Source organism: Pygocentrus nattereri, chromosome 6, assembly GCF_015220715.1.
Source record: "Pygocentrus nattereri isolate fPygNat1 chromosome 6, fPygNat1.pri, whole genome shotgun sequence".
Classification (NCBI taxonomy): Eukaryota; Metazoa; Chordata; class Actinopteri; order Characiformes; family Serrasalmidae; genus Pygocentrus; species Pygocentrus nattereri.
Window position 1 is genome coordinate 31,464,163 of NC_051216.1, and position 27,504 is coordinate 31,491,666.

General features: G+C 39.3%; 2 protein-coding genes across 14 annotated transcripts in view; one reads left to right on the top strand and one right to left on the bottom strand.

Moving 5' to 3' along the window:
• Positions 1-19,586, top strand: part of usp9 (ubiquitin specific peptidase 9) — a 42,272-nt gene extending 22,686 nt beyond the window's left edge. For 3 of the 13 annotated variants that reach the window (XM_017695265.2, XM_017695267.2, XM_017695270.2), the window contains 23 exons: positions 1,339-1,476; positions 1,774-1,940; positions 2,049-2,157; positions 2,245-2,391; positions 2,528-2,674; positions 2,833-3,040; positions 3,456-3,676; positions 4,114-4,304; positions 9,237-9,410; positions 9,503-9,644; positions 9,742-9,945; positions 10,044-10,602; positions 12,000-12,123; positions 12,330-12,555; positions 12,734-12,863; positions 13,500-13,685; positions 13,938-14,158; positions 14,954-15,042; positions 15,152-15,308; positions 15,408-15,620; positions 16,378-16,485; positions 17,401-17,496; positions 17,808-19,586. In XM_017695265.2, the coding sequence (XP_017550754.1) occupies positions 1,339-1,476; positions 1,774-1,940; positions 2,049-2,157; positions 2,245-2,391; positions 2,528-2,674; positions 2,833-3,040; positions 3,456-3,676; positions 4,114-4,304; positions 9,237-9,410; positions 9,503-9,644; positions 9,742-9,945; positions 10,044-10,602; positions 12,000-12,123; positions 12,330-12,555; positions 12,734-12,863; positions 13,500-13,685; positions 13,938-14,158; positions 14,954-15,042; positions 15,152-15,308; positions 15,408-15,620; positions 16,378-16,485; positions 17,401-17,496; positions 17,808-17,945 (4,095 nt within the window). In that variant the 3' untranslated portion in view covers positions 17,946-19,586. The remainder of the gene's footprint in view (positions 1-1,338; positions 1,477-1,773; positions 1,941-2,048; positions 2,158-2,244; positions 2,392-2,527; positions 2,675-2,832; positions 3,041-3,455; positions 3,677-4,113; positions 4,305-9,236; positions 9,411-9,502; positions 9,645-9,741; positions 9,946-10,043; positions 10,603-11,999; positions 12,124-12,329; positions 12,556-12,733; positions 12,864-13,499; positions 13,686-13,937; positions 14,159-14,953; positions 15,043-15,151; positions 15,309-15,407; positions 15,621-16,377; positions 16,486-17,400; positions 17,497-17,807) is intronic. The other 10 variants (XM_017695268.2, XM_037539609.1, XM_017695269.2 and 7 more) reach the window with 9 other exon arrangements.
• A 300-nt stretch (positions 19,587-19,886) lies between these two features.
• Positions 19,887-22,939, bottom strand: rpl8 (ribosomal protein L8). Its single transcript, XM_017695278.2, has 5 exons — positions 22,765-22,939; positions 22,519-22,660; positions 22,186-22,404; positions 20,381-20,496; positions 19,887-20,081 (listed from the first exon to the last, which is right to left on the bottom strand). Exons 1-5 carry the CDS (start codon positions 22,900-22,902, stop codon positions 19,923-19,925), a joined length of 774 nt encoding a protein of 257 aa, XP_017550767.1. The 5' UTR covers positions 22,903-22,939; the 3' UTR covers positions 19,887-19,922.
• Positions 22,940-27,504: the final 4,565 nt, after the last annotated feature.

A 27,504-nucleotide genomic window follows, 5' to 3' on the forward strand; every position in this document is an offset into this window, starting at 1 on the left:
ATTGTGGCCTATTTACACAAAGTTAGGTTAGTTCCATAGTTTAGGTAGACATATGTGCTCCCAAATTTTTACACTGCTGCACTGACATTGAGCCGTGTGCTTGCACTGGGTCGGTATGACCAACAGGTCAAAACAAGCTCGGAACAAAGTGACCACTGTGCCCGATTGGTGTTCTTTTGTTTTGACATGTTATGTTTGTATACACACAAAAATCAAAAGGAATGACAGATTTCTCAAAATGTAGTGGAGTAAAAAGTGAGACATTTGACTTTGAAATGTAGTGGAGTGAAAGGTAAGTCACCCAAAATGGAAATACTTAAATAAAGTACAGATACATAAAAAACTACTTGAGTACAGTAACAAATTACAATTTAGTTACTGTCCACCACTGCTTTTCAAATCATCATAGTTCCACTGCAAAGTCCAGCCGCTAACACATTGTTTGTTGTTGTGATGGGATCTTGTAGTCCTCTCATTCAAATACAACTTTTAAACAAATGAATTTTCATTGAAAACTGAAGAAGAACATTGTCCAAAGTATTATTTACAAGCAAAAAGCACTTCTGTTGCCAGCAATATCAGTATTTTTAGCAACTATGCTGGACCGTGCTAACATGAGACCAATGAATAATTCAACAAGTAGTAAACTGACAAAAGCAATATCTTTCCCAGTGAAACAAGAAAAAAGGTATGAGGTATTAAGGATTGGAACGTGCAACCACTATTGCTCTCACTGGACGTCAGTGATTGGGAACTGTTTTCACTCTATTTTCATGTTCCCAAGTTCATATTATGAACATAATCTTACTGAACTACGGAAAGTGGAAAAATACATTTTAATACAGATTTTGTCCACTCATTGATACAAAAATCACTGCTTTTTCAAATGGTAAAAAATAATGCTTTAGGGTCACATCTAGACAGACACAATTAGTTGTGGATAACTGCAGAAAACAATGTGATTCATCTCAATGAATTATTTTAGTCAGTAATACACATACATGCATGCATGGACAACTGATTAGTAAATGGGGGGGAGCAAGCAAAGCTTAATCAACCCTAAGCATAAAATAAATTGAGAAACAGTTGTGTTTCTCATGTTCTTCTGAGCAATGAGTGTTTTGCTTTTATTCATTGTTGTGTGCCGGCTTCTATTTGTCATTGTAGTTTTATGAGGCTTGACTTTCCCATGTGGCCTTTATCTTTGTTGACCAACTACCACTCTCTTTCCTAGCTCGTCAAAAAGTGTTACAGATACTTATGTCAGCCTTACTAGTAACAAAAGTAAAATGTTGAATAACTTATCACAACATTTGTTTTCTGTCTATTTTCACTCAGAACTTTTTCCAGGCTTCAAAGTACATCCCAGACATCGGTGTCATCAGAGCCGTCCAGAAGATCGTTTGGGCATCTGGTTGTGGGACTATTCAGCTTGTATTTAGTTCCAACGAGGAGATCAGCAAGATCTATGAGAAGGTGCCACATCTGTGAACTTGTCTGGTTACACATAAGGCTATATAGTCCTTTGTTTAGTTGCTGTAGTCTTGAAAGAGGGAGAGTCTGTAGAGTGAGAAAAAATGTTGGACAGTGTTGCTGTTTGGTGTTCTTAATTATATTAAATAATATGGACTTAAAATGATATATGTATGTGTGTGTGTGTGTGTGTGTGTGTGTGTGTGTGTGTGTGTGTGTGTGTGTGTGTGTGTGTCAGGTTCTCAAAAGTTTTTATATTTCTGTGTTCTGTATGTTTTTTTTTCTTTCTTTCTTTCTTAGACTAATGCTGGAAATGAGCCAGATGCAGAAGATGAGCAGGTATGCTGCGAGGCATTGGAGGTCATGACCCTGTGCTTTGCTCTTATCCCCACTGCACTAGACGCACTTAGCAAAGAGAAGGCCTGGCAGACCTTCATCATTGACCTCCTATTGCACTGCCAGAGCAAGTGAGTAGCATGTTATTCATTTGGTAAGCTTTCAGAACTCATTGGGTTTTCGTTGTTTGCTCAAGGTGATGACTTGTGTTGTGGGGTTTTTTTTTTTTCTGCTTTCAGGTCTGTTCGTCAAATGGCACAAGAACAGTTCTTCCTCATGGCCACGAGGTGTTGCATGGGACACAGGCCACTCCTGTTCTTCATCACCCTCCTCTTCACAGTTTTAGGTGTAGGTGTTCAGTGCTTTTCATTGAATAGCTCTTCTTAATTGTGTTTTAAATAACCTAATGAAATGTCCTTTTTGTTCTATTTCTAGAGCACTGCAAAAGAACGAGCCAAGCACGCTGGTGATTACTTCACTCTTTTGAGGCACTTGCTCAACTACGCATATAATAGCAACATTAACCTCCCTAATGCAGAAGTTCTTCTCAACAATGAGATTGACTGGTTAAAAAGAATCAAGGTATGGTAACTTCTGACGTGTGTGTGTGTGTGTGTGTGTGTGTGTGTGTGTGTGTGTGTGGGTTTTTTTTTTTTTTTGTCTTGTGGGATGCTCATTTTACTTGACTGTGTACTGAAATTTGGATTTCCGTGTTCAGGATGAAGTCAAGAGAACTGGGGAGACGGGAGTTGAAGAGACCATTTTAGAGGGCCATATTGGCGTCACAAAGGAGCTGCTGGCTTTCCAGACCCCAGAAAAGAAGTACTATATAGGCTGTGAAAAGGGCGGTGCAAACCTTATCAAGGTAACCCTAATTTTACACAACTATAACAATTTTTTTTTCCAGTGTTGTCCTGGACAGCAGCTGCAGAGGACAATATGAAAACAAAACAGCACCGTGACAATTTTTTTTTTTTTGGCTCATGTAATGTCATTTTTGTCCTTTTACCCTCATCTCTACAGGAGCTAATAGATGACTTCATCTTTCCGGCCTCTAATGTGTACTTGCAGTACATGAAGAGTGGAGAGTTTCCCACTGAGCAGGCAATTCCTGTGTGTAGCAGTCCTGCCACCATCACTGCTGGTTTTGAACTCCTTGTTGCACTTGCTGTTGGATGTGTGCGCAATCTCAAACAGATTGTTGACACTCTAACTGACATGTACTACTCAGGTATGTGCAGTTTCCTCTGTGGATTGAGGAATGCATGACCATAAATGCTATAGCACCACTTTCTAATAAGGGTGTCAGTATCTGCTTGAACCGGTGTTTGTTTTTGAAGCATTAAATAAGAGACTTCAAGTATTGCTGTAAATGTTTGATAAATGTGCTTAAGACATTGATTACATAGGTTGGGTTGCTGTTCTTTAAAAAAGAAAAAAGAAAAGTTCTTCAAGAAGTGCAAATCAATGGTGCTGGAACATACGGTTGCCATCAGAGTAGTGTGGTCCTGCAGTTGCTGTATTTTATTGTCATGTCATAATTTTGTCGAGTCCAGATCTTTTTTTTTTTTTTTACATAGGATTTTGAGTGTTATTTGATATGTTTTAATTATGTTTGTTGGTTTGTTTTAAATATTCTCTCATAGGTTGTGAGGCACTTACAGAATGGGAGTATTTGCCACCAGTGGGCCCAAGGCCCAATAAGGGTTTTGTGGGGCTAAAAAATGCAGGTGCTACTTGCTACATGAATTCAGTTATCCAGCAGCTATACATGATCCCACCCATTAGAAATGGCATCCTGGCTATCGAGGGCACAGGCAGCGATGTGGATGATGACATGTCTGGAGATGAGAAGCAAGATAATGAGGTATTGCCTGAAGGTTTGCGTTGCATTAGGTGTCAGTTTTGTAGTTATGCATGTAGTTGTTCTGGGAGGCTTTTGTGCACATTGCCCCATTATAAGTGTGTTAACTTGTAATTAGGGTGTTATCAGCTTGAAATAAATTATTTCTTCTGAAACATCAACAAAATTAACCTCTTTAAGAAAGTCGTTTGATCTCTTACTGTTTCTCATTTCAATCCCTGTTAATAACTGTCTTGGGTAACAGTAAATTTAATGCCCTATGATGACTGACATCCTTTCTCAGTGTCATGTGACTGACAAATTAGCCATCTCTAGGCATTTCTGCCATGTTTGCATTGTCTGGAGCTGAGGGCGTATGTGCAAAAAATCTATAATCTGTTTAGATTGATGAAGTGGAAATCAAGGCTTGTTCTCATGTCTTTTTTGTTTTGTTTTTTCAGAGTAATGTTGATCCACGGGATGAGGTCTTCAGCTACCATCACCAGTTTGATGACAAACCATCACTGAATAAATCTGAAGATAGGAAAGAGTACAACATTGGTGTTCTACGACATCTGCAGGTGATCTTTGGCCACCTTGCATCCTCCAGGCTGCAATACTATGTTCCCAGGGGCTTCTGGAAACAGTTTAGGTAAATATGCTATTCTTTGAATTTGAATTGTGCACAGTTGACTAACATTTAAGTAATAAAGGATTTATAGTTCTAATCTGAGCCCAAGGGACAGGCTTGAGATGATGATTCTGTATATACAGTATCTCACAAAAGTGAGTACACCTCTCACATTTCTGCAAATCTTTTCATGGGACATTATAGAAATAAAACTTGGGTGTAACTTAAAGTAGTCAGTGTACAGCTTGTATAGCAGTATTTATTTACTGTCCTGAAAATAACACACAGCCATTAATGTCTAAATAGCTGGCAACACGAGTGAGTATACCTCACAGTGAACATGTCCAAATTGTGCCCAATTGTGTCATTGTCCCTCCCTGGTGTCATGTGACTTGTTAAGAGTTGCAAGGTTCCAGGTGTGAATGGGGTGCAGGGCTGTTAAATTTGGTGTGTTGGGTACAATCCGCTCATAGTGGCCACTAGATATTCAACTTGGCATCTCATGGCAAAGATGGCAAAGAGGATGTGAGAAATAGAATTGTTGCTCTACGCAAAGATGTCAGGGTTGACCTAAGAAGTTGAGCCCACATGTCATATCCAGAGGTTGGCTTAAAAAAATTAGGCGCATGAGTGCTGCCAGCATTGCTGCAGAGGTTGAAGAAATGGGAGGTCAGCCTGTCAGTGCTCAGACCGTATGCTGCACAATGCATCAGCTCTGTCTGCATGACCATCATCCCAGAAGGAAGCCTCTACTGAAGCTGATGCACAAGAAAGCCCGCAAACAGTTTGCTAAACGCAAGCAGTCCAAGAACATGGATTACTGGAACCATATCCTATCGTCTGATAAGACCAAGATGAATTTGTTTGGCTCAAATGGTGTCCAGCATGTGTGGCGGCACCCTGGTGAGGAGTACAATTGTCTCTTGCCTACAGTCAAGTATGGTGGTGGTAGCGTCACGGTCTGGAGCTGTATGAGTGCTGCCAGCATTGGGGAGCTGCAATTCATTGAGGGGAAATGTGAATTCCAATATGTGACATTCTGAAGCAGATCACGATCCCCTCCCTTCGGATATTGCGCTGCATGGCAGTTTTCCAACTTGATAACAACCCCAAATACACCTCCAAGATGATAACTGCCTTGACTGGTCAAATATGTCTCCAGAGCTAAACCCTACTGCACATCTGTGAGGAATCCTCAAGCGGAAAGAAGAGGAGCACAAGGTGTCATCCATTAGCTCCATGATCTCATCATGGAGGAGTGGAAGAGGCTTCCAGTAGCAACTTGTGCAGCTCTGGTGAATTCCATGCCCAAGAGGGTTAAAGCAGTGCTAGATAATAATGGTGGTCACACAAAAATATTGATACTTTGAGCACAATTTGGGCATGTTGACTTTGAGGTGTGTGTTGACAGTAAATATATACTGCTATACAAGCTGTACATTGACCTCTTTATATCCTATACAGTAGTGCTCAAAATAATAGCAGTGCCCCAACAGCAGCAAGATAAATCAATGTTTTTGTTAAAATTTCAACCTCTACACCACAAGTAAGTTTTTGGAGGGTATAATAAGGGTATAGAAAACCAACAAACCCAACAGGCCACCCATGCATACTGCAGATTCTGTGAAATTGAATGATTAACTGAAAAGGGTGTGTTCAAATAAATAGCAGTGGTGAGTTCATTTAGGGAGGCCGTCACTTAGGGAGGGCATTCTGGGAAAAAAGGGTGTAAACAGGTGATCCTTATTTAAGGAGCAAGGCAACTGACATGCTGGCTGTGCATTTGTCCTGAAAAAACAAGAAAAATGGGTCGTTCAAGACACTGTTCTAAAGATGAGCGTTTTTTAATAAAGAAACTAATAAAAGAGGGGAAAACCTATAAAGAAGTACAGAAAGTGATTGGCTGTTCAGCTAAAATGATCTCCAATGCTTTGAAATGGGAAGAAAAACCAGAAAAACGTGGAAGAAAAAGAAAAACAACTCCTCGAATGGATAGGAGAATAGCCAAACTGGTAAAGGCTCAGCCAATGATCGGCTCCAAGAGGATCAAGGAAGACCTTCAGTTGACTGTGATTACTGGTACAATCAGAAGACGTCTTGTTGAAATCAACCTACCAGCAAGAAGCCCCCGCAAAGTCCCACTGTTAAATAAAAGACATGTGCAGAAGCGGTTAGAATTTGCCAAAGAACACATTGAGTGGCCTGAGAAGAAATGGCGTAACATTTTGTGGACTGATGAAAGCAAGGTTCTTCTTTTTGGGTCCAAGGGTCACAGACAGTACGTCAGACGTCCTGCAAGCACAGAATACAAGCCACAGTACTCAGTGAAGACGGTTAAGCATGGTGGTGGAAGCATCATGATATGGGGATGTTTCTCCTACTACGGTGTTGGTCCTATTTATCGCATACCAGGGATCATGGATCAATTTGAGTACATCAGGATATTGGAAGAAGTCATGCTGCCATATGCTGAAGAGGAAATGCCTTTGAGGTGGACCTTTCAACAAGATAATGACCCAAAACATACCAGCAAGCGAGCAAAAGCATGGTTCCAAACGAACATGATTCAACTGATGGAGTGGCCAGCACAATCCCCGGACCTTAATCCCATAGAAAACTTGTGGGCTGACATAAAAAATGCAGTGCATGAGGCAAAACCAAGAAACGCAGGGGAATTGTGGAATATAGTACAATTGGCCTGGGCTGCAATACCTGTTGACCGTTGCCAGAAATTGGTTGACTCCATGCACCACAGATGTGAAGCAGTTATCAGAAACCGTGGTTTTGCAACAAAATATTAGTTTAGGATACTCAACCAAGTTGACTTATCAAGAATTTCTTAGTTTGTGCAGTACATTTTTGAGTTTCCAAGAAAAGATGTCAACGCTGCTATTTTTTTGAACATTACGTTTCTGACTTTCTGTGAAATATCATTATTATTATTTGAGTTTTAATTACTTTTCCCAATTGTCCTGCTTTGGAATAGAATGTGCTGTGTCCCCAATGCATTTGTGTTCATTAAAGTACAATTTGTTAGAAGAATTTTGACATTTACTCATTTTTTTAAAGACACTGCTATTATTTTGAGCACAACTGTATATATCCAATATATATATTAAAATATGGTCTGTCAAACGATTAAAAAATGTAATCATGATTAATCTCAATTTCATATAGTTAATCGCGATTAATCAAATTAAATTTATTTTTAATAGAAAATAAGGATTTTTAAGTGAAAGGTTACAATTAAAATGGTGAACACATTTTATGATAAATGTACTTATGTTCAAAACTGCTGGGAGAAAACTGTAAGGGAGTTTTATTCACTCACATACTAGCAGTAATACTGAACCTACAAAACACAAAATTGGATTTGTAACAGATTAGGGAGCTGTAGTCTCAAATATAAGACATGTAGTCACATACTACTGTGTCTCAGTTCAGAGATGTGTAACAAAAGAAAATAACTAAACTTCAAGTTTTATTCAGTCACAGCCTATAGGACTTCACAGTACTGCGCAAACAAAAATAAATTACACAAAGTTGGACTTCATTAAAGACGTAGTGTCATACCACAGTGCTACAGCATGTAAACAGGATGTAGCCACGTTTACATGCAGCCTAATAATCCGAATAACAGCTCAATCGGAATAGAATACATCCATGTAAATACCTCAATCGGAATAGTCTGGTCCTATTGAGGCCATTCGGAATACAATTTCTATCCAATTGAACGAGGTGGGTAATCCTCTAAATAATCCGTTAAATAGAAGAATAATAGCCGGATAAACGCCTGAATCCGATTACACTCCAATCGGAATGTGTAAGTACATTCTACGCATCTGCGTGTCATAGTGAAAGGTTTATAACGTTTATATATATATATATATGTATATATACGTATATATATGTGTGTGTGTGTGTGTGTGTGTGTGTGTGTGTGTGTGTGTATATATATATGTGTATATATATATATATGTGTATATATATATATATATATATATATATATATATATATATATATATATATATATAAAATATAATATAAAAATGTATGTTTGTGTATCTCTTTTAAAGTTGCCCTGCTTTGCAACATTTTTGTTTTAAAGGTTTGAACAAAATCGTGCCAAAATATTTTATTTTGAATTTTATATATAGAAATTAAATTTTTTGCTTTATTTTTGTATATATGCTTGAACGGTTGCTTCTTTTTGTTTTTTTTGTTTTTTTTTACACTTTTGCGGACAAAAAGCAACTAAAATTAATTTTATATGGATGCACTGAAAATTGTCTAACATGGGTATTTTTGAATAATTTGATGTGTCATGTATTTATTAGATTTGTTTTCATTTTAAGGAATTTGCCTGCATAAATTTTGCACATTCACATTTTCTTTTCTGCATGCTCTCTTCAGTCTTATTACATGTTTGTCCTGGACAAAATAAAATAACAGCTTGCCAAAGGGACACTGTTTTAACAGTCTGAAACAGTCAGGGATGTCTTCATTGTAGAAACATAATGACTTGCTCAGTACATCACCTTCATGTGGTGAAGAGGTTGTGTTAATATTTTAATGTAGCTAAAGCACTGGCACATCATCTCTTCGGTGACACATTTAATGGGGACCCAGCTGTTCCAAAGCAGCTATTAGCCTTGAGTACTTTGTCACAATTGTCACACATGTCCTTTGTGGGTTTTGTTGTTTTTTTGTTTTGTTTTTTTAAATACTACTCTTCTGTTGATCAAGTGCTTAGTAAGAAAGCAAAGCACTATAAAACTGTGTCTGCAATCACCGAATTCTGTAAAGTTCAGTTCAAGTCCAGTTTCAGCTTCTTGCCTGTGCAAGCCTTTACCTGCGATGGCATATTTCTGTAGTGTGCAGAACACTGAAAGCTATTAAACTAATGACTGGTGACTTAACATGACTCTGTCTTTGTTATTCTTTGTGTGCAGATTATGGGGTGAGCCAGTGAACCTGAGAGAGCAGCATGATGCCCTTGAGTTCTTCAACTCACTTGTCGATAGTTTAGACGAGGCTTTGAAAGCACTGGGCCATCCTGCTATGCTAAGCAAAGTGCTTGGAGGTTCTTTTGCTGATCAAAAGATCTGTCAGGGTTGTCCTCACAGGTAGGCTTGGTGATAATGCTATTTAAATCATATTAAGTCGTATCAGTTCAGGGTTACATGCTTGCTTATATTTGTCGATTGTCTTCCCCCAGGTATGAATGTGAGGAATCCTTCACAACACTGAATGTAGATATCAGAAACCATCAGAATCTTCTTGATTCCATGGAGCAGTATGTAAAGGGGGATTTACTTGAGGGTGCTAATGCCTACCACTGTGAAAAATGCAACAAGAAAGTATGTTCTTTGTTTTGAGGTGATGTTTAATTCTTTGATGTGACTGTTCACTGGTGCAGCACTGGATTAAGCCTGTGTTGTATTACGTTTCCTACAGGTAGACACAGTAAAGCGGTTGCTTATTAAGAAACTGCCTCCAGTTCTGGCCATTCAGTTGAAGCGATTTGATTATGACTGGGAACGCGAGTGTGCCATTAAGTTCAATGACTACTTTGAGTTTCCCCGGGAACTGGACATGGAACCCTACACTGTAGCAGGAGTAGCCAAGCTGGAGGGCTCTGATGTGCACCCTGAGAATCAGGTACTACTACACAGTTTAACATGTAATGCACCAAAAGGCTAATGTGTACACTTGGATTATAATCAGAAAAATGTCTTTTGATTTATTACATTTTCCAGCAGGTGATACAGCAGAATGAACCCTCGGAGCCAGAGCCACCCTGTAGTTCACGCTACAGACTTGTGGGAGTATTGGTGCACTCTGGCCAGGCTAGTGGTGGTCACTATTACTCCTACATCATCCAGAGGAATGGCAGCGGCGGAGAGGGTGAGAGGAACCGCTGGTACAAGTTTGACGATGGCGATGTCACAGAATGCAAGATGGATGACGATGAGGAGATGAAGAACCAGTGCTTTGGGGGCGAGTACATGGGTGAGGTGTTTGACCACATGATGAAGCGTATGTCTTACCGTCGACAGAAGCGCTGGTGGAATGCCTACATCTTGTTCTACGAACGCATGGACTCATTGGACAAGGACAGTGAGCTGGTGAAGTACATCTCAGAGCTAAGTTTGAGCAGCAAGCCACACCAGGTGAAGATGCCCTCAGCCATCGAGTGCAGTGTGCGCAAACAGAATGTGCAGTTCATGCACAGCCGCATGCAGTACAGCCTGGAGTACTTCCAATTTGTCAAGAAACTGCTGACGTGTAATAGTGTCTATCTGAACCCGCCTCCAGGTAAAAGTAGCATTTCTAATACTAAGTGATATTGGGATCATAGCTTTCTTGAACTGTGTTTTCCAGATATATGTAGGTGAAGTAATTTTACCACAGGATGTCTGTAAGCAGCTTGCATGGGATGAGAGCTCTGCATGAATTACAGAGGCGGGAGCAACTGCTCAGTTTATGCCTTGTCACAAAAAAAAAAGTAAAAAACGAAGACCAGTGTGTCCATGCAAGTTAGCCATATAAAATGATAGGCTTCATGGCTGTAGCAAATAGGCAGGTTATACCTCACAGTAGCATTTAATTGGTTGGCATGCACAGGTCAGTGTTTATTAGCTTATGTGGGCTGCCAAGAATATATATAAATACTTTATTTGAATATTTGAATAAATGCATATTTAAGAAAAAAACAGGATATTATCAGTCATTTTGTAGAAGGAAAAAAGCCACAGTAATCTTCAGACACAGGGAGTATACAGTCTGTTTAAAATAATAATAATTAATAACAGAATAGGACTAAAATCATAGTGATAGTCTGGTAATAACTGCTCCATTTACCCCGTCTTTTGCACCTTTTGTGAACATCTGCTTATCCAAAGTTATGGTGCTTGTAAACTATAATAGTTCAGTACTGTATGCTGCAGTGGATCTTGAACTTTTTCAGACAGCCAGTAGTTTAGGTATGCACAAAATAATTAGAGAAACTCTGTGGATTGTTTTGTTTGTTTGTTTGTTTTTTGTTTTTAAAATATATCATTTAATTATTGAGATTTTAAGCAAAGACATTCAGGTTGGGTTGGTCTGAGAAATTGTGCCTTGAGAAATTCATCAACTCTGATTTTTTGGTGGTGATCCAGGACTACAGCACACATACTGCTATTTTATTTACTATCCAGAACTGCCAGGGAACCTACATATCGTCTGAAGTGTTGTATGTTGATGTTAAAATGGTGGTGAATCTGAAGCTTGGACTTGAATAGAATTGTTACTTCATGTAGAAAGTTTCTGTAACGCATTGTGTGTATGATCACCACCGCTGTCATCAGTTCTGTATTAGAAACTGTTTAGAATGGCTCATTTCACATCAGACCATTCTGAATGACTTTGTTTTACATGTTAGTCATTTAATCATGCCAAAATTTTTAACATTCTGTGGATTTCCTTTTTAATGGCTATGGTCTTATGTGCATGTTTTGAGGTTGATTTATTTTGTTCAGAATGTTTTCTATGCTGTTGATTCACAACAGAATGAAATCATCATGTAGAATGTGAGTGAAATGTTGAAGACCTGAATTTTAAGTTGACTGGTTATCTGTGTTGATGTCCTGTTTTAAGGCATACATGGATATCACCAGCTTGAGTTTTGGAAGTCATTTTCGTTTTGACTTCATTGTTTCTACTCTAATTAGGCCAAGACCATCTTTTGCCTGAAGCAGAAGAAATGGCTATGATTAGCATTCAGCTTGCCGCTAGATTTCTCTTCAGCACAGGCTTCCACACCAAGAAAGTTGTCCGTGGCCCTGCTAGTGATTGGTACGTATATGAGCTTTGTTTGTTTGTTTGTTTAGTTTTATTTGTTAATTTGTGTAAAAAAAAATAATTATATAAATAATATAATAATAATAATAATAATAATAATAATAATAATAATAATAATAATAATAATAATAATGACCTTTATCTAACAAGCTTTTGCATTTTGAATACCCTAAGAATAAGCGTGTTAAATCTCTTCCTAGGTATGATGCCCTGTGCGTCCTGCTTCGACACAGCAAGAATGTACGCTGCTGGTTTGCACACAACGCCCTCTTTGCCTACACAAACCGCTTCTCAGAATACCTGCTTGAGTGCCCCAGTGCTGAGGTCCGGGGAGCCTTCTCCAAGCTTGTAGTATTTATTGCACATTTCTCCTTGCAAGATGGACCCTACCCATCACCGGTTGCCTCACCAGGACCGTCCAGTCAGGTGAGTTTGTAGGGTACATAATGAAGTGAACACTGAAGTGTAGGTTTGTTTGTTCGTATTTTTTTTGTTTGTTTGTTTTTTTTTTGTTTGTTTTTGGGGGTTTTTTTGTCCGTTCATTTATTTCAACTGCTTTTTATTTCTCTCTTGATGATCATGTTCTTTCTGGCTTTGTGGCTAGGGCTGTGATAATCTGAGCCTAAGTGACCATTTGTTTCGTGCTGTACTCAACCTGTTACGGAGAGAGGTGTCAGAGCATGGCCGCCACCTGCAGCAGTACTTCAACCTCTTTGTCATGTATGCCAATCTTGGTAAGGAACCTGCATTTTTGCTTAAAAGACCAATATGCTCTGAATTTAAGCAAGAGATTCTTTAACTTGCAATATCCATATATGATATATACTGGGGAGTAAATGGTAGGCAGTTTTACATACTACATCACAAAGTAAAAATCTATTTTTTCATGATGGGCAGTTTCAATAAAGAATTGATTGTATTTTAAGTTGTATTGAGTAGTTATAAATAAAGTATTGTTGTTCAACATGTGATATTGAAAAAGTATTGTTAGACACAATGCATCACCATAACAGTAGTGCCACATATGATTAACAGCTACAATACTTGGGAGCCTATTTAAATGTCATTGTATTAATTCTGATCAGTGTTCTTTAATGATGGGTTGAGGAAACTTATGATCTGTTATAGTAATTTATTATGATAATGATGTCATTGTCATGTCTTCCACCCCTACAAACCTGTTTTCACCGTTTTTGTTTTTTTTTCCTTTTTTCTCCTTGTTATAGTGATAGGTGAACACATCCCCTGTTCTTTATGAACAACATGACAAAACCCAGTTTAGAGTAATGCTGTACAGCATTACATAACAGAGACCACCAAATGTAGCTGCAGTTTATGAACTTCTGATGATTTCTGCTGTCTACTTGCAGGCTTGGCTGAGAAGACACAGCTGTTGAAGCTTAGCGTGCCTGCTACATTCATGCTGGTGGCACTGGACGAGGGCCCAGGCCCACCGATTAAGTACCAGTATGCTGAGCTAGGAAAGCTGTACACAGTGGTGTCGCAACTGGTGCGTTGCTGCGATGTAGCTTCCCGTATGCAATCCTCAATTAATGGTGAGTCTCTTTTACCTTGTATTGTATTCTGTATACTGGTAATTTGTTTTACTCTATACAGTTCCCATTGCCCACTGATGATTCACATCCTTGCTCAGTGTCATGTGACTGACAAAAGTAGCCATCTCCAGGCTTCAGTGCCTTGGTGGCATTGCCTGGAGCTGAGGGCATAAACACAATTACTGTGCACATACTGTACGAAGATACTCTACCATTGTTAACACTTTTTCTGGTACTCATCTTTCATAATAGGTAACCCTCCTCTTCCGAACCCATATGGTGATCCCAGCCTGACACAACCCATAATGCCTCTGCAGCAGCTGGTGGCTGAGATCCTGTTTGTGCGCACCAGCTATGTGAAAAAGATAATTGAGGACTGTAGTAACTCAGAGGAGACCATCAAATTGTTGCGCTTCTGCTGCTGGGAGAATCCTCAGTTCTCTTCCACTGTGCTGAGTGAACTTCTGTGGCAAGTAAGAAGCACTGCATTCAGCATTCAGATAAGAAACGCATACTTTCTGGACCATCATTTTGATTTTAGAAGCTTTTCTCTGGATTTGGCTTAGTTTTAGTCAGCGATACATCAAAATTCTTGGTCAAAACTGACATGTGGGGTGCTTTGGCTGAAAACTGGAACCACATACAACAAAAGCAGACAATATATAAAAACAGCTTACATAAACACAAAATAATGCATTATGTAGACTACAAGTATGTAGGTGTGTCACAAAATCCAGTGTTTTTGACAGCAGAGAACAGTTGGTCATCTGATGTAATGAATTTAATTATTTCTTTAGTTAAACTTTGCACTTCAGCACTGACGTTTGCTTCTGTTTTGATAGTTTTACATTCCGTGTGGTTTGTTGTGTTTTCAAATGGTATCAAGCATGTAATGAAGTTCTCAGGCGTTTTTCCTGCTCCTGATACTCGGCATGAACAAAAATTAAAAATAGCTTGTCTAATGTCCCTTGTAGAAACCTCAAAGTAGTTCCACATTGCTGACACTTTCACTGTTGCTTTGCTGCTGCTCTGTTTGCACACGTCTGATTGGCACAAAGATAGTGTTATAATTACTGCTTCTAATTTTCATTTTTCAAAATTATTTGAAATATTTTGATTTTGTCACATTGTTGATCTATTTACTTTAATCTTTTTAATATTTCATCTATGTTTCAAAGACTTGATTCAGCTAGTGATTTTTGGATTTTTTGATTATTTTTATTTTTCGTCCTTTTATTGATTTATTTATTTCCTTTTTTCTTTTACAGGTTGCATATTCCTACACATATGAATTAAGGCCTTACCTGGACTTGCTGCTACAGATCTTGCTTATTGAAGACTCCTGGCAAACTCACAGGTCAGCCTAAACTTGCTATGTAGGCAGTCTTTAAACAGTCATTGTTTTTTTAAATAACACACTGAATAAATCTAAATAAATCCTCTTAATTTCCTTTTTGGTCCACCAGGATACACAATGTGCTAAAGGGTATCCCAGATGACCGTGATGGGTTGTTTGACACCATCCAGCGCTCGAAAAACCACTATCAGAAAAGAGCTTACCAGTGCATTAAGTGCATGGTGGCCCTGTTTAGCAACTGTTCAGTGGCTTATCAGATCCTTCAGGTACAACAAAAAACTAGGAGACCGTACATGCGTACTTGTTTATTTTAGGACAGTAGAATAATTATCATTCCTATAACAATCTGCTGTTTGTGTTTATAGAGTAACGGAGACCTGAAGAGGAAGTGGACATGGGCAGTAGAGTGGCTTGGTGATGAATTAGAGCGCAGGCCATACACTGGTAATGCCCAGTATACCTATAACAACTGGTCTCCTCCTGTCCAGAGCAATGAGACCTCCAATGGCTACTTCCTCGAGCGTTCCCACAGTGCACGCATGACCTTAGCCAAGGCCTGTGAACTGTGCCCAGAGGAGGTAGGAGAAGTCATGACTGTAGCATGTTCTATGTAGCTTAAATTGTACCATCACATATTTCATAGCTAGTTTCGAGGTTGGGTGCTTGCAGAAAGGAGTAAAACCCTTACAACACTGTTTTTTTTTTTCTATTTTTAATACAGCTTGCAGTTGCAGTGGTTTCCATTTTGCTCTAATTTACATACATTCACAAATTGTTAGAAATGTTTTCAATTTCTTTTTCCCTAATTTATTTTCACTTCAGTAGATCTAATTAACTCTTTATCTTAGTGTATGTTTTTGAGAAATCAATGTTTATATACCAGACTATAATGGAGAAAAGAGCAAGAAAAGCTTAAGTGGACCTGTTTATGAAATCATATTTGCCTTTGTAGCATTATTTTTATTATTTACTGAAATTTTGATTGCAGAATACTAGTGCTGTATTTAACTATAGATAGGGCTTTGAGTTTTCGACAATTTAATTTCCAGACTTTTGTTTTCCCAGTCAAAATGTTAATATTTTGCTGTTGGCATTTGTATAAATAAGTAGTTCTATGTACTGTGTTTTTTCATTCTTTTCTTTTTTTTTTATTAGTTTATCATAGCTTTGTTCCTTTTAATTTGCTAAACCAAGTAAACTTTGGCCTTTTCAGCTTAGCTTAATTGATGGCCATATGATAATGTTACATGTTTCCAAGTATAGATAGATCCACATGACATCGTTTGACACGTGTACAGTGTACAGTATGCATTATTAACTGCCATTTCAAACTAGTGTCACTTAATGAAGCACGAGGTGGTGTCTGAAGAGGACGCAGGCCGGAAGCCGTCCTCGCCACAGCAGCTTTTGCCAGGGGAAGTGACAGGCCAGCCTCAGCACACTGTAAGATTCGTATGCCCTGGCCACACTGGTGCCATCTGCGTAACCTCTTGGTGTTCACAGGGCGTGGTGTAGCCAAGTCCATTACCCTCTCCCTCAAACAAAAAACAGCTCTTAATTAACTGTTATTTCTTGTACTCATCTCAGTGTTTTTCAACTCAAACTGTTTCTTCCTCCCCAACTTCAAGTCTTAATGTGTCATACACAAAGTGATCGAAAACTCTAAGCCTTGGCTATAGTGTACTTTGATGGCTGTTCTTTTGTAGAAATCTGTGTGTTTGAGTTCTTTGGTCTTTTTTTTTTTTCTTTTCCCCCTTTGTTTATAGGATTCTTTTGGTTATAGAAGTACTGTTCTGATGTCTAACCACGATGAACAGAAATCAGACCCAGTAATCAACTTGCAGAACAAAAAAAATTATTTAATTCTATTGCCGTTTTTGTGGCCAGCTCTGTAATATCTACATGGTAAAAAAGTGCAGGCCAGGCCTTCTTTTAGCGTGTTCTTTTAAACTCTGTGTTGCTTGCCATTTTAAAATATTTCTTTTAAGTTTCTTGTTGAGTGCTGTGATTGTGTGTTGGATATTTGTCTTTTTGTCTGCCATTGGGTTCTGTGCGTTTTCTCATCTTGGTTATCTGTAACGTCTGTTTTTATATATTTTGGAAGTTAAGAATTTTAACGTTCAACTAAATCACAAGCACATTCATCTAACTACTGAAACGAATGTGTATTGAAGTTTTTAGCTAAAGCTGGGTCAAACTTACAATACGCCTGGGCAGGTCTAGATGAGTTGGTTTTATTTTTGCCAGGTGATGGTGTTTGTCATCACATATGCACAAATGCTTTCAATCAAATATAACATTCTTTGATGTTCTCTTTGAGCTGGGATTATAATTACTGAGCAGTTATTGTTCTTTCAGGAGCCGGATGATCAAGAGGCCCCTGATGATCAGGAATCTTCTCCACCAGAGGACACCTCTTTGTACCCTCACTCTCCAGGGACCCAGTATCAGCAGGTACCACTGAACCCCATATGGGTCATCCTTTACTGTTTAAAGGTTCAAAAATAGTATCTTTCAAATGGGAAATAGAGAAGCCTAAATATATTTTGAACAGTTCCTAGCTCTAGTATAATAGAGCAGTTTCCTAGCTCGAGTACAAAAATAAAGAAGCAAACTTCAGGCACCAAACATATTTTTACTGATTGGCTGCATCTGGGATAGTGGGAAATTTGTGTAAAACTGACTGACACACATTTAACTTTAGACTTTAGAGGCAATTGCCCTTTTTAAAGCAATGCTGTGAGATGGTCTTTTGTCTTTTTCAGCAGAACAACCTTCCACATGGTCAGCCATACACAGGCCCAGCAGCACAGCATATGAACAATCCTCAGCGCCCAGGCCTACGAGCACAAGAGAACTGGGAGCCCCCAGAAGAGGTTCCACCTGCCCAGACGAAGGACTAGCACCATACCATCCTCCTGTCCTCCACCCGAATGCTCTCTGGAGTAGTTCGATCCAAGAGCGAGGCCAGGCCCCACCATGCAGCATCACTCCAGAACCTGTGTATCCAGAAAATTTTGCTCCCTGTACTTCTAACCCTGGGGTGGAGCATTCACTGTCTGCCCTGCAGTATTATAACCTGCCTGCAGTGGACTTGTGTATGGTGTTGTAACAAGCCAGGCCTGATGCACTTGTCTTACGACAGCGGTGTACATATTATATTAAATGTTTTTGACTGTTCAAAACCAGCAGCGCCACGTGCTGTTTGGAAACTTGCAGATTTATGGAAACGAAATTTGAAAAATGTAAAAACATACAAAAAAAAAAAAAAAAAGTACAAGACAAAAAAAAGGCCCGTTTTATCACCTGTACTCAGTTGTGAGGTTTGGTCTGCCTTTTGGCCATTTTGGTCATTCAGCTCAAAAAAAATCATTTTATCCACGTCAACTCCGACTTGATCTGATCCACCTCCGGCGCTAGAGATTGCTGTAGTGTAGGCATATGATGGATTTGGTTGGGTTATTCTCCTGATGGTAGGTTGATGTGAAAGTGGTGGTGCATCATAGTTCTGGAAACTTTTCATTGCCTTTCTTCTGTTCTGGTATTAATCATTTGAAAGCTCTAGTTAATATGCTGTAACATTTTAGCATGGCTTCACACCAGACTAGTGTAGCCAAAGGGAAAATCTGTGATCATAACAGCTGTGCTTCTTAATCCACAGCTATTTTGAAGAGCCTTATTTTCCCATGACTTCTACAATGTTTTCAAACCGATTTAAGAAATAAGTGGCTTCTCAATTGCACATATGTATCCTAGAATTTAACATTTGGCAGTGAGTCTGTGGTGGGAATAAAATGACTTTGACTTATAGGAATTTTAGAAAGAGAAAATGTATATGCAACAATTTGCTATGCCAGGATGCCTGGAGCATTAGTGGACTACTCAGTTTGCTTGTTTGTCTCTCCTTGGTTGAACCTTGTTTTAGACAAACTACAGAGATTGACATTGGCCACTAAAGTCAACAGACTTGCTTATTCTACTTGAACACAGGCTCTGTCTGGGGACTCATTGGCGCAGAATGGACATAAAAAGCAGGGTTGTACCATAAAATAACTGCTGGTTAGTCATGTGGCAACTTGAGCTAGGTAAAGTAATATTCTTTAGGAGTACAGGTAAACATCAGTAAATACTGTATTTAATTGGTAACTTGAATTTTTGTTTTTTGGATTGTCAAAAAAAAAAAAAAAAAAACACCAAATACTCCTGCAAATGAAACTATTCTGCCCACCATATTATATTTAAATATTTTGCTGTTTTATTTTATAGAATTTATTTTGTTGTATTTCACTAAAAGAAAAAGATTTTGATTTAAGAGGAACATTTTTGTCCTTGTGTTATTTTTAAAGATATTGACTGTACAGAGTTCTTCACCTTTTTTTGCCGACTTCTGTTTTGGCCATGATGTGACGTTGAATTCTGGAGCCACAGTCCCGATGTTAACTTTCACTTTGTGAGGTTTTTTTTTGTTTTGTTTTTTTTTGTGCACACAAATACTACAGACAGCATTGCGCCCTTCAAGAATAAAGAAAAATTCAACCTTGAAACTGTCGCCACGTTTGACCATCTGCAAGCATGAATAACATTTACTGTTGTTGCCTAGCAACCAAGACAGATCTTTAAGGCCATATGCGTTTTCTTTACTTTCAGCAGTCCTAAATTGCAACAGCTGGCTACAAAACCTAACCAGTCTTACATTTAAATCTTTACATCTATTCTGTCATGTTCAGGTTTAATTTAGTACTAAACTGTCCAAATTCCATTCGCCTTACTTTCAAATCCTCCCTCAAAACAGTCAGTCAGTCAGTCAATCTTCCACTTGAGATCAAACAAGACTTGAGAGATGCCAGATTTGTCAGGACATTTTATTATGAAGACACACTTTAGTTTTCTTTGTCCTGGACGGTCTTTGTTCCACGCAGTCTGCCAGTACGACGAGCAGCAATGAGACCGACCTTGCGTCCAGCGGGCGCATCCCTCCTGATAGTTGAGGGTTTGCCAATGTGCTGATGGTTACCACCACCGAAGGGATGCTCAACAGGCTGTAGAAAGAAATTATGCAGGTCAGTGCAATATTACAGAAACTTAATCCCAGCTACGGCTGCTAATCTTAAACCATTAAAAACTAATAGGAGGAAGCCTTCAGTGATGATCAATCACAAACATTGCAACAAATCCTAAATTATTCATATATCCATCAAAAAGATGATAGGTACTGTGCATTTTATGCATCATCACCATTGCACATAATAGACAAAGCAACTAACAGGAATGTGGGGGGGGATAAATAAATAAAACGTTCTCTACAGACTGGGAACATGAACAAATCTACACTACTTACATTCATAGCCACACCACGGACACGAGGCCAGCAGTTCCTCTTGACCTTGTACTTGTGGTAGGCACGTCCTGCCTTCAGGATGGGTTTGTCGATACGACCACCACCAGCAACAATACCTTTTCAGCACACACAGAAGCACAGTCAGTGTTAATCTTTTTGCACACTGCAGATTTCTTGTAAAACTTTTCAGAAACCAAGAGCCTCAAGGTTAACATCCAGTGCTACAGCAGCAAAGCAGTGCTACACCTGCACAGACCTCTAATGCAGCTCCAGGTGATAAAATGTTCTGAGAAGTTGAATCAGTTAATGAAAGAAAGATTGAAGTATTCTCCAGTGCTGGAGTTCAATACCTTTCGCTCCATTTTGAAAAGATGCAAGAATGAGGTAAGAACTATAATAAACTGAAGTATTTTCACATGTCAAAGCAGTTATGATCTTGCCTTAAGCAACACTGTGACATAGGAGTTTAATTTGAACTTTAAAAGGCAGCGTTACAGTACACCACATACAAATTAACGTGCTCACAGGACTAGCAGAACTTCGATTGAAAAGGCTGTCACATTAATATTTCTGTAGTACAAACTAAGGGTGTGCATTAGTTTTGACATATTTGTCAAGGTTGTGTTAACTACAGCCAGTACTAATGTAATCACATTTTCCACTGCAAGATTTTCTTCAATCAGCACAGGCTGCTATCCAGGGACCAACATGATTTTGCTAAGATTTAACACACGTGTCATAAAATGTACTGTAAATTTCTCAAACTAATTGTCAGTAGGTCCATTTGTTCAGATATTTTAGCTAGGGCAATTACAGCAGTTACAGCTGTTTGGGCCCTCTTGTGACCCTCCATTCTGTTCATCAAGTTCACCATCACAGAACATAAGTCTTGTTTTACAACACCTGCTTTCAATGACCAAATATTGCCAAATCTGATTTTTTTTTGCCAGTTTTTCCCCTCCTAATGTTATTTTCACTATTCAAATACAAACACCCACTTCAACCCACTGATTAACCAAGTATGTGTCCCTCGATGCACATACCCAATCCAAACAATTAGAATGTTAATCACCAGACCACATCAAACTAGCTATAATGTAGAAAGCTAATAAGCAAATTTATGAATATAAATTAAGTGCATATCCTGATGTTCAGATACTACTGAGCATTAGTTATAATCACCCCTTCAAAGTAAAAGTGAAAAGAGTTCAAACTCCACTTTCCTACATTCAAGTGTATTTCTCAACTTTTATGTTTATGATAACATGTGCTACCAACCAAAAATGCTTGAAATTAACAGCTTGCCCACACACAAGCTGCTTTAGGGGTCCTTTCTTATTATCAAAACTCAGCAATATTAATTCTAACCCAAGGATCAAAGAACATACTGACCTACATTAGTGTTTCAGTAACAATTTACAACAAACACATGGGATTTCAACTGCATTTTTACAGATCTGTCTCAGTCTGGACACTGGCTGCTCAAACTTTAAAGACTTTTGCATCACTCAACACGGTCAAAGGCTGAGAACCAAGAAGAGCGTTAAAGATTCGTGCTTATGCCAGAGACTTATCATGCCCTGCGAACTCAACGCAGCTGCATCTCTACCCCTCCCGCAACCGCATCAATCTACATAATTGTTAATACCATTACCACAGCAACCCACACAAATAGGCTGATGTCTGGACATGCAAATCCGATTTGATCACGTGCAAATACCACTGTGGACAGTCTTCTCAAACTGTATGATTCAAGAAACAATTCCTGTTTTCCTGCCATGTAAACATAGCCTACGATTACTTACCAACAACAGCTCTGTTAGCTGAGGAGATGACTTTCTTGGCTCCAGAGGGGAGCTTGACTCTGGACTTCTTGGTCTCAGGGTTGTGGGAGATGACAGTGGCATAGTTTCCGGATGCACGGGCCAGCTTACCCCTGTCACCAGGCTTCTCCTCCAGACAGCAGATGATGGTACCCTCAGGCATGACACCAACAGGCAGTACATTGCCAATGTTCAGCTGGGCTGAAAGTCATTTAGAGTGTTATTCATTCAACAATGCTTCTAAAAAGCATCACAAAAATGCAGGGGCAATCCAAAACACACAACCCATACTGAAAACATGAGAGCCCCATTTACCTTTCTTGCCACAGAAAACAAACTGTCCAGTATGGATGCCTTCAGCTGCAATGAACAACTCAGTCCTTTTCTTAAACCTGTAAGGATCACGGAATACCACCTTGGCCAGGGGAGCTCCACGGCCAGGATCGTGAATGATGTCCTGAAGAAAGAGGCAGGTTTAAGACACTAGTTTAGATTCAAGTCAGCAACAAAAGACGCTAAAAAAAACAAATCCGTCTTTGACACATCTTAAGACGTCTTTACCTTCACGATTCCCTTTATGTAGCCATGGCGTTCAGCAAAGTCAATGTGTCGGAGTTTAGCAGCTCCTTTCCTGTGCTTTACATGGGCTTTGAAGACGGAGCCCGCACCTTTCCTCTGAGCCCTGATCACTCGTCCCATTGTGGGTTCTACAAAAAACACAAGCAATCAACCACCTGTACGAGACCACACGGTTATCGAGGCAGACTAACTCGCGTCAACATTAGGATATTATAAAGCCACGTTTCAACGCTTCTAACGCGAGCTTCACGCGTAATGTGCACTCCTACAGTCTGACGGCGCTCAAACGTAGACGCCAGACGTAACCGGCTTACTTAGCTGTACACGGCATTTACACTCAAGTGTCCATCTCTACAGAAAAGAGACCTAGAAGTTTAACATCCCACTAACTTGGCTCATCAACTTCAGAACGAAGGCGCAGGGACTGGTCAGTCAGTCGCCACGGACGCTGAACTAACGTTACACAGCAGTTAGCTTTATTAGCTACTATGCTAGCTTGCCTACAGACTGTCTGCCAAAAAACTGACAATTAAGTAACAACTAGAACTAAAAACTTTTCAAAGTTTAAGCTAAATGTACTACACCAAGTACATGCAACAACTCAAAGGTTTGTTTATCCGGCGCCGGTGGCTCATGTACACACACGGCGAGGCCTGGCTGCGGCAGCAGTCAAGACCATCATTTAACGCTAAAATTCACACATAAATTCACCAACAAGTAAACAGAGAGGAGCGTGAAATGGGACATAAACGTCGTATGACCGTCTGCCAATGGATTTTAAAAGTGGATGGTTAAATTTAATCCAAGATTTAATGTGGATGAAACGGAGAGAAAGAAAGGCTGCGCTCATACCTAAACTCCGCTGAGGGGAAAAGGAAGCGCGAGAGGGAGAGAGAGAATTTCTTCCGGAGAGGAGGAGGAGGAGGAGAGCAGGGCGCCTCTTGTGGCTGCTGTTAGACCAGCGCTTATTAAACTACACTAGCCTTGAACTGCAACATGTCATTATGTCAGGAATCCTGTAACCATATACAGTTTAGCTGAAAGTGGCGTTACTGCACATCTTACAACTTACCTCCACAGGTGGGGAATCAGGGGCTAAACAAGTCTGCTTAATCTATGGAGAGCACAACAAAACAAAGTTGAGCCAGAAGAGTTTTTCTAACTAAATGCACAAACAATATGTGCAAAAAAATTTGAAGGTTGAAAAGATTCATGACGAAAGTGGCAAATTTATTTTTCACCACAAAGTGGTCAACTAATTTTAGAAAATTAGAAAACAATTTGTATATTTTATTGTACATGACAGATATAATGAGGTTACAGATCACATACAAGAGGATATGGACATTGTATTCACTGGAAGACTGTATTCCAGGCTAACCCCGCCATGTGGAGGCTGTACTTTAGCATTGGCAGCTCACACTGTGAGTTATTTACCTGCTTTCAGAGCACTGCTATATGTTACAGCTGTCAAGAGGATGATTAAATATTTTTGGACATTTAAGGCCAGTTTTATGGACCAACATTAAGCCTAGTCCTGGATTACTTTTTTCTTCCAGTGGAAAATCTCCATTCAGAATGCTGTGTAGTCCAATACCAGGTTCAATACCTGTCTGGGAAACGGACCCACAGTGTTTATTAGGCCGCTAAATAAAGAAGAATTTTTATTTGTAGACAAACAGTGTTATGCTTATGTGTAAGTAAATACAGTTATTTTTAAAAAAGGTTGGCTATAAAATGTGGTCTGGACCCACAGCTCCTGCTCTAATAATATATCTGAACATTTCATTTAATACACCAAAACCTGGAGGACCAGTGTAACGGGTTTTACACCTTAATTATCAGTCTGTGAGATGACATTAACTGGATTTGCACTAATAGTCCTGCAGCCCAATAATTCAAAAGTCATTTCAAACTTTTTTAGAGTACATGACAAATACAATGACAAGTATAATAGCCACTAGAGGGCACTGTCAGATCATGATTTTTAAGAAACCTTTTCTTAAAACCTGTTGTGGCCCTGGCACAACATACATTTGGGCTGTATTAAAAAAAGTATTCAGTGTGCTAGGAAAGAAAATGTAAAAGCAACTGGCATTTATTTTAAACATACCATTCCAATGCTGTTACTTTCATCTTGGCAAAGTATTTTCCCATAAGGCATCTGATGCGTTTCAAATCACACTAGTTTGAACAGTTTCCTTGCAGGCCTCTGCATATTTTCATCCAGAATGCCATGGTACACTTTTGAGTTCATGATCCCATCAATGAACACTAGCTCACCAACATCACTGTAAGAAAACAGCCTGTTTCCACTGCTATGCTTTACCGTACTCTTAGTACAGTCTGATTGAAATTCTTCTCCAGGCTTTCTCCACACAGAGTCTACCATCAGTTTGATATTGTGCTGAAGGTGTTTTTCTCTGAAACAAATATAAATATGTTCAGAAATAATTTTCAAAATATAGTATGCAGGTTACCTGTATAGCCTACACTGATGAGCCATAACATTACAACCACCTCCTTGTGTGTACACTGTTGAATTTTTCAGCTCCACTTATCGTAAAGGTACGCTTTGTAGTACTACAATTACAGACTGTAGCCCATCTGTATCTCTGTGTACTTTGTCCACCCCGTTACCATGTTCTTCAGTGCTCAGGACCTCCACAGGAACACTACACAGACAGTAGGTATTATTTGGGTGTTAAATCATTCTCAGCACTGCAGTAACACTGACATGAGAGTGGTGTGTCAGTGTGTGTTGCGTTGGTCTGAGTGGATCAGATACAGCAGTGCTGCTGGAGTTTTTAAACATTGTGTCCACTCACTGTCCACTCTATTAGACTTTCTTACCTTGTTTGTTCACCTTGTAGATAAACAGAAAAAATCGGGGGATAATTATTAATGCCAGATGAGTTGGTTTGAGTATTTCTATAAATGCTGATCTCCTGCGATCTGCATGCACAACAATCTCTAGAGATAGATGTAGAATGGAGCAATAAAAAAAGAACATCCAGTTCTGCAGATGGAAATGCCTTGTTGATGAGAAAGGTCAATGGAGAATAGCCAGACTGGGTTGAACTGCCAGAAAAGCTAGGGTAACTCAGATAACCACTCTACACAACTGTGGTGAGCAGAAAAGCACAGTATGCACAATATGTTGAAATTGTGGTGGACTGGCTACAATAGCAGGAGACCACGTTACATTCCTCTTCTGTCAGCCAAGAACAGAAAGATGAGGCTGCAGTGGGCACAGGCTCATCAAAACTACACAGGTAAAGACTGGAAAATGTAGCCTGGTCTGATGAATCTTCTGCAGAAAGTCCATGGCTCAGAATTTGGCACCAACTGCATCTCAGTGGACCCAACCTGCTTTGTGTCAATAGTCCAGGCTGGTGGAGGTGGTGTAATGGTGTGGGGAATGTTTTCTTGGCACATCTTGGTGTCAATTAACTATCACTTGAACAAAGCAGCCTGTTGATTACTGTTGCTGACCATGTGCATGGCTACTTCCAGCATGATAATGTACCGTGCGACAAAGCAAAAGTCAGGGAGATTAGCAGCATGAAAGTACACCTGAAAAATCTGCAGGAACTGTATGATGCAGTCATGTCAATGTTGACCATTATGTAAAGGATTGTTTCCAACATCTTGTGGAATCCATACCATGAAGAATTCAGGCTGTTTTGAGAGCGAAGTGAGGCTGGTTGCAGTTATGTCAACATTGACCAGAATCTTACAGGTATGTTATCAACATTGTGTGGAATCCATTCCATGAAGAATTGAGGGTGTTTTGAGAGCCACATCCAGTATTAATATAATGTTCCTAATGAAGTGCTCGGTGAGTGCCCTGCTAGAAAAAATAGGAAAGACCAGCATGGCTGGTCACCAGCAACACCATATTTTGTGTTTTGGATGCTGCTGTGCTGGTCAGCAGCAGTGGAAGTAGATATGCTGGTCATCAGCAAAACTAGCACATGTTAGGCTTTGAATGCTGGTAACCAGCATAGCTATGTTGGGTGACCAGCTAAAATAGCACCAGACTAGCATAAACCTGTATAGACCAGTCAACACTGTACATGTGACAGAAGGCAAGTGCCTGCAAGGTAGCCTGACTAGTATCACTTGTGCTGGTCTGTGCTGTTTTTTTCAGCAGGGTGTATGTATATTAGATGAAGGTTGTACAATTTGCAATCCCAGCACAACATTCTTAAACCAAAATGTATCTGTGCAGACAAATGCTGAATGCAGTAAGAAGCAATGCTGTGGTTCCACGTATAACACATTAACTGAGAAAGGTTTTGACCTTATACTTTTCAGTTTGCTCTATATTTAATTCTATTTGAATAAGTCATTTCTGTGAGTGCTTTTACTGAAATTCTTGTTCTGCTCTAGAACAGCTGCAGCAGGACTGTAAATGAGGTCATGAAAGAACAAGGAAAACTGCTGCTGTGGAGAGCTCACAGAGGACTTAAACCCAAAGACTATTTTGTAATAATTTGTGTAATAAATATTACAGCTTAAGACATGCACTTAGCATTATATCAAATACAAATAACAGTTGTGATTCCTAGCGCAGTTTATTGTTATTTAGATTAGTGAGGAGAAGTTCGAGACAGCTTATCGAAGTGATTCTTTTGAACTATCTGACTCAGTGAATCAAACGTTATTCACAAACGCGACAGAAAGACGAGGGAAAACTGTCTGCAGATAGTAATGTTT

Excerpts from the sequence above, each read along its gene's own strand:
- rpl8 (XM_017695278.2), bottom strand. The coding sequence starts at position 22,902 with ATGGGACGAGTGATCAGGGCTCAGAGGAAAGGTGCGGGCTCCGTCTTC. Across the intron at positions 20,497-22,185 it reads AGCTAACAGAGCTGTTGTTG|GTATTGTTGCTGGTGGTGGT; the intron begins GTAAGTAATCGT and ends TGTGCTGAAAAG. Across the intron at positions 20,082-20,380 it reads TCCGTGGTGTGGCTATGAAT|CCTGTTGAGCATCCCTTCGG; the intron begins GTAAGTAGTGTA and ends TTCTTTCTACAG.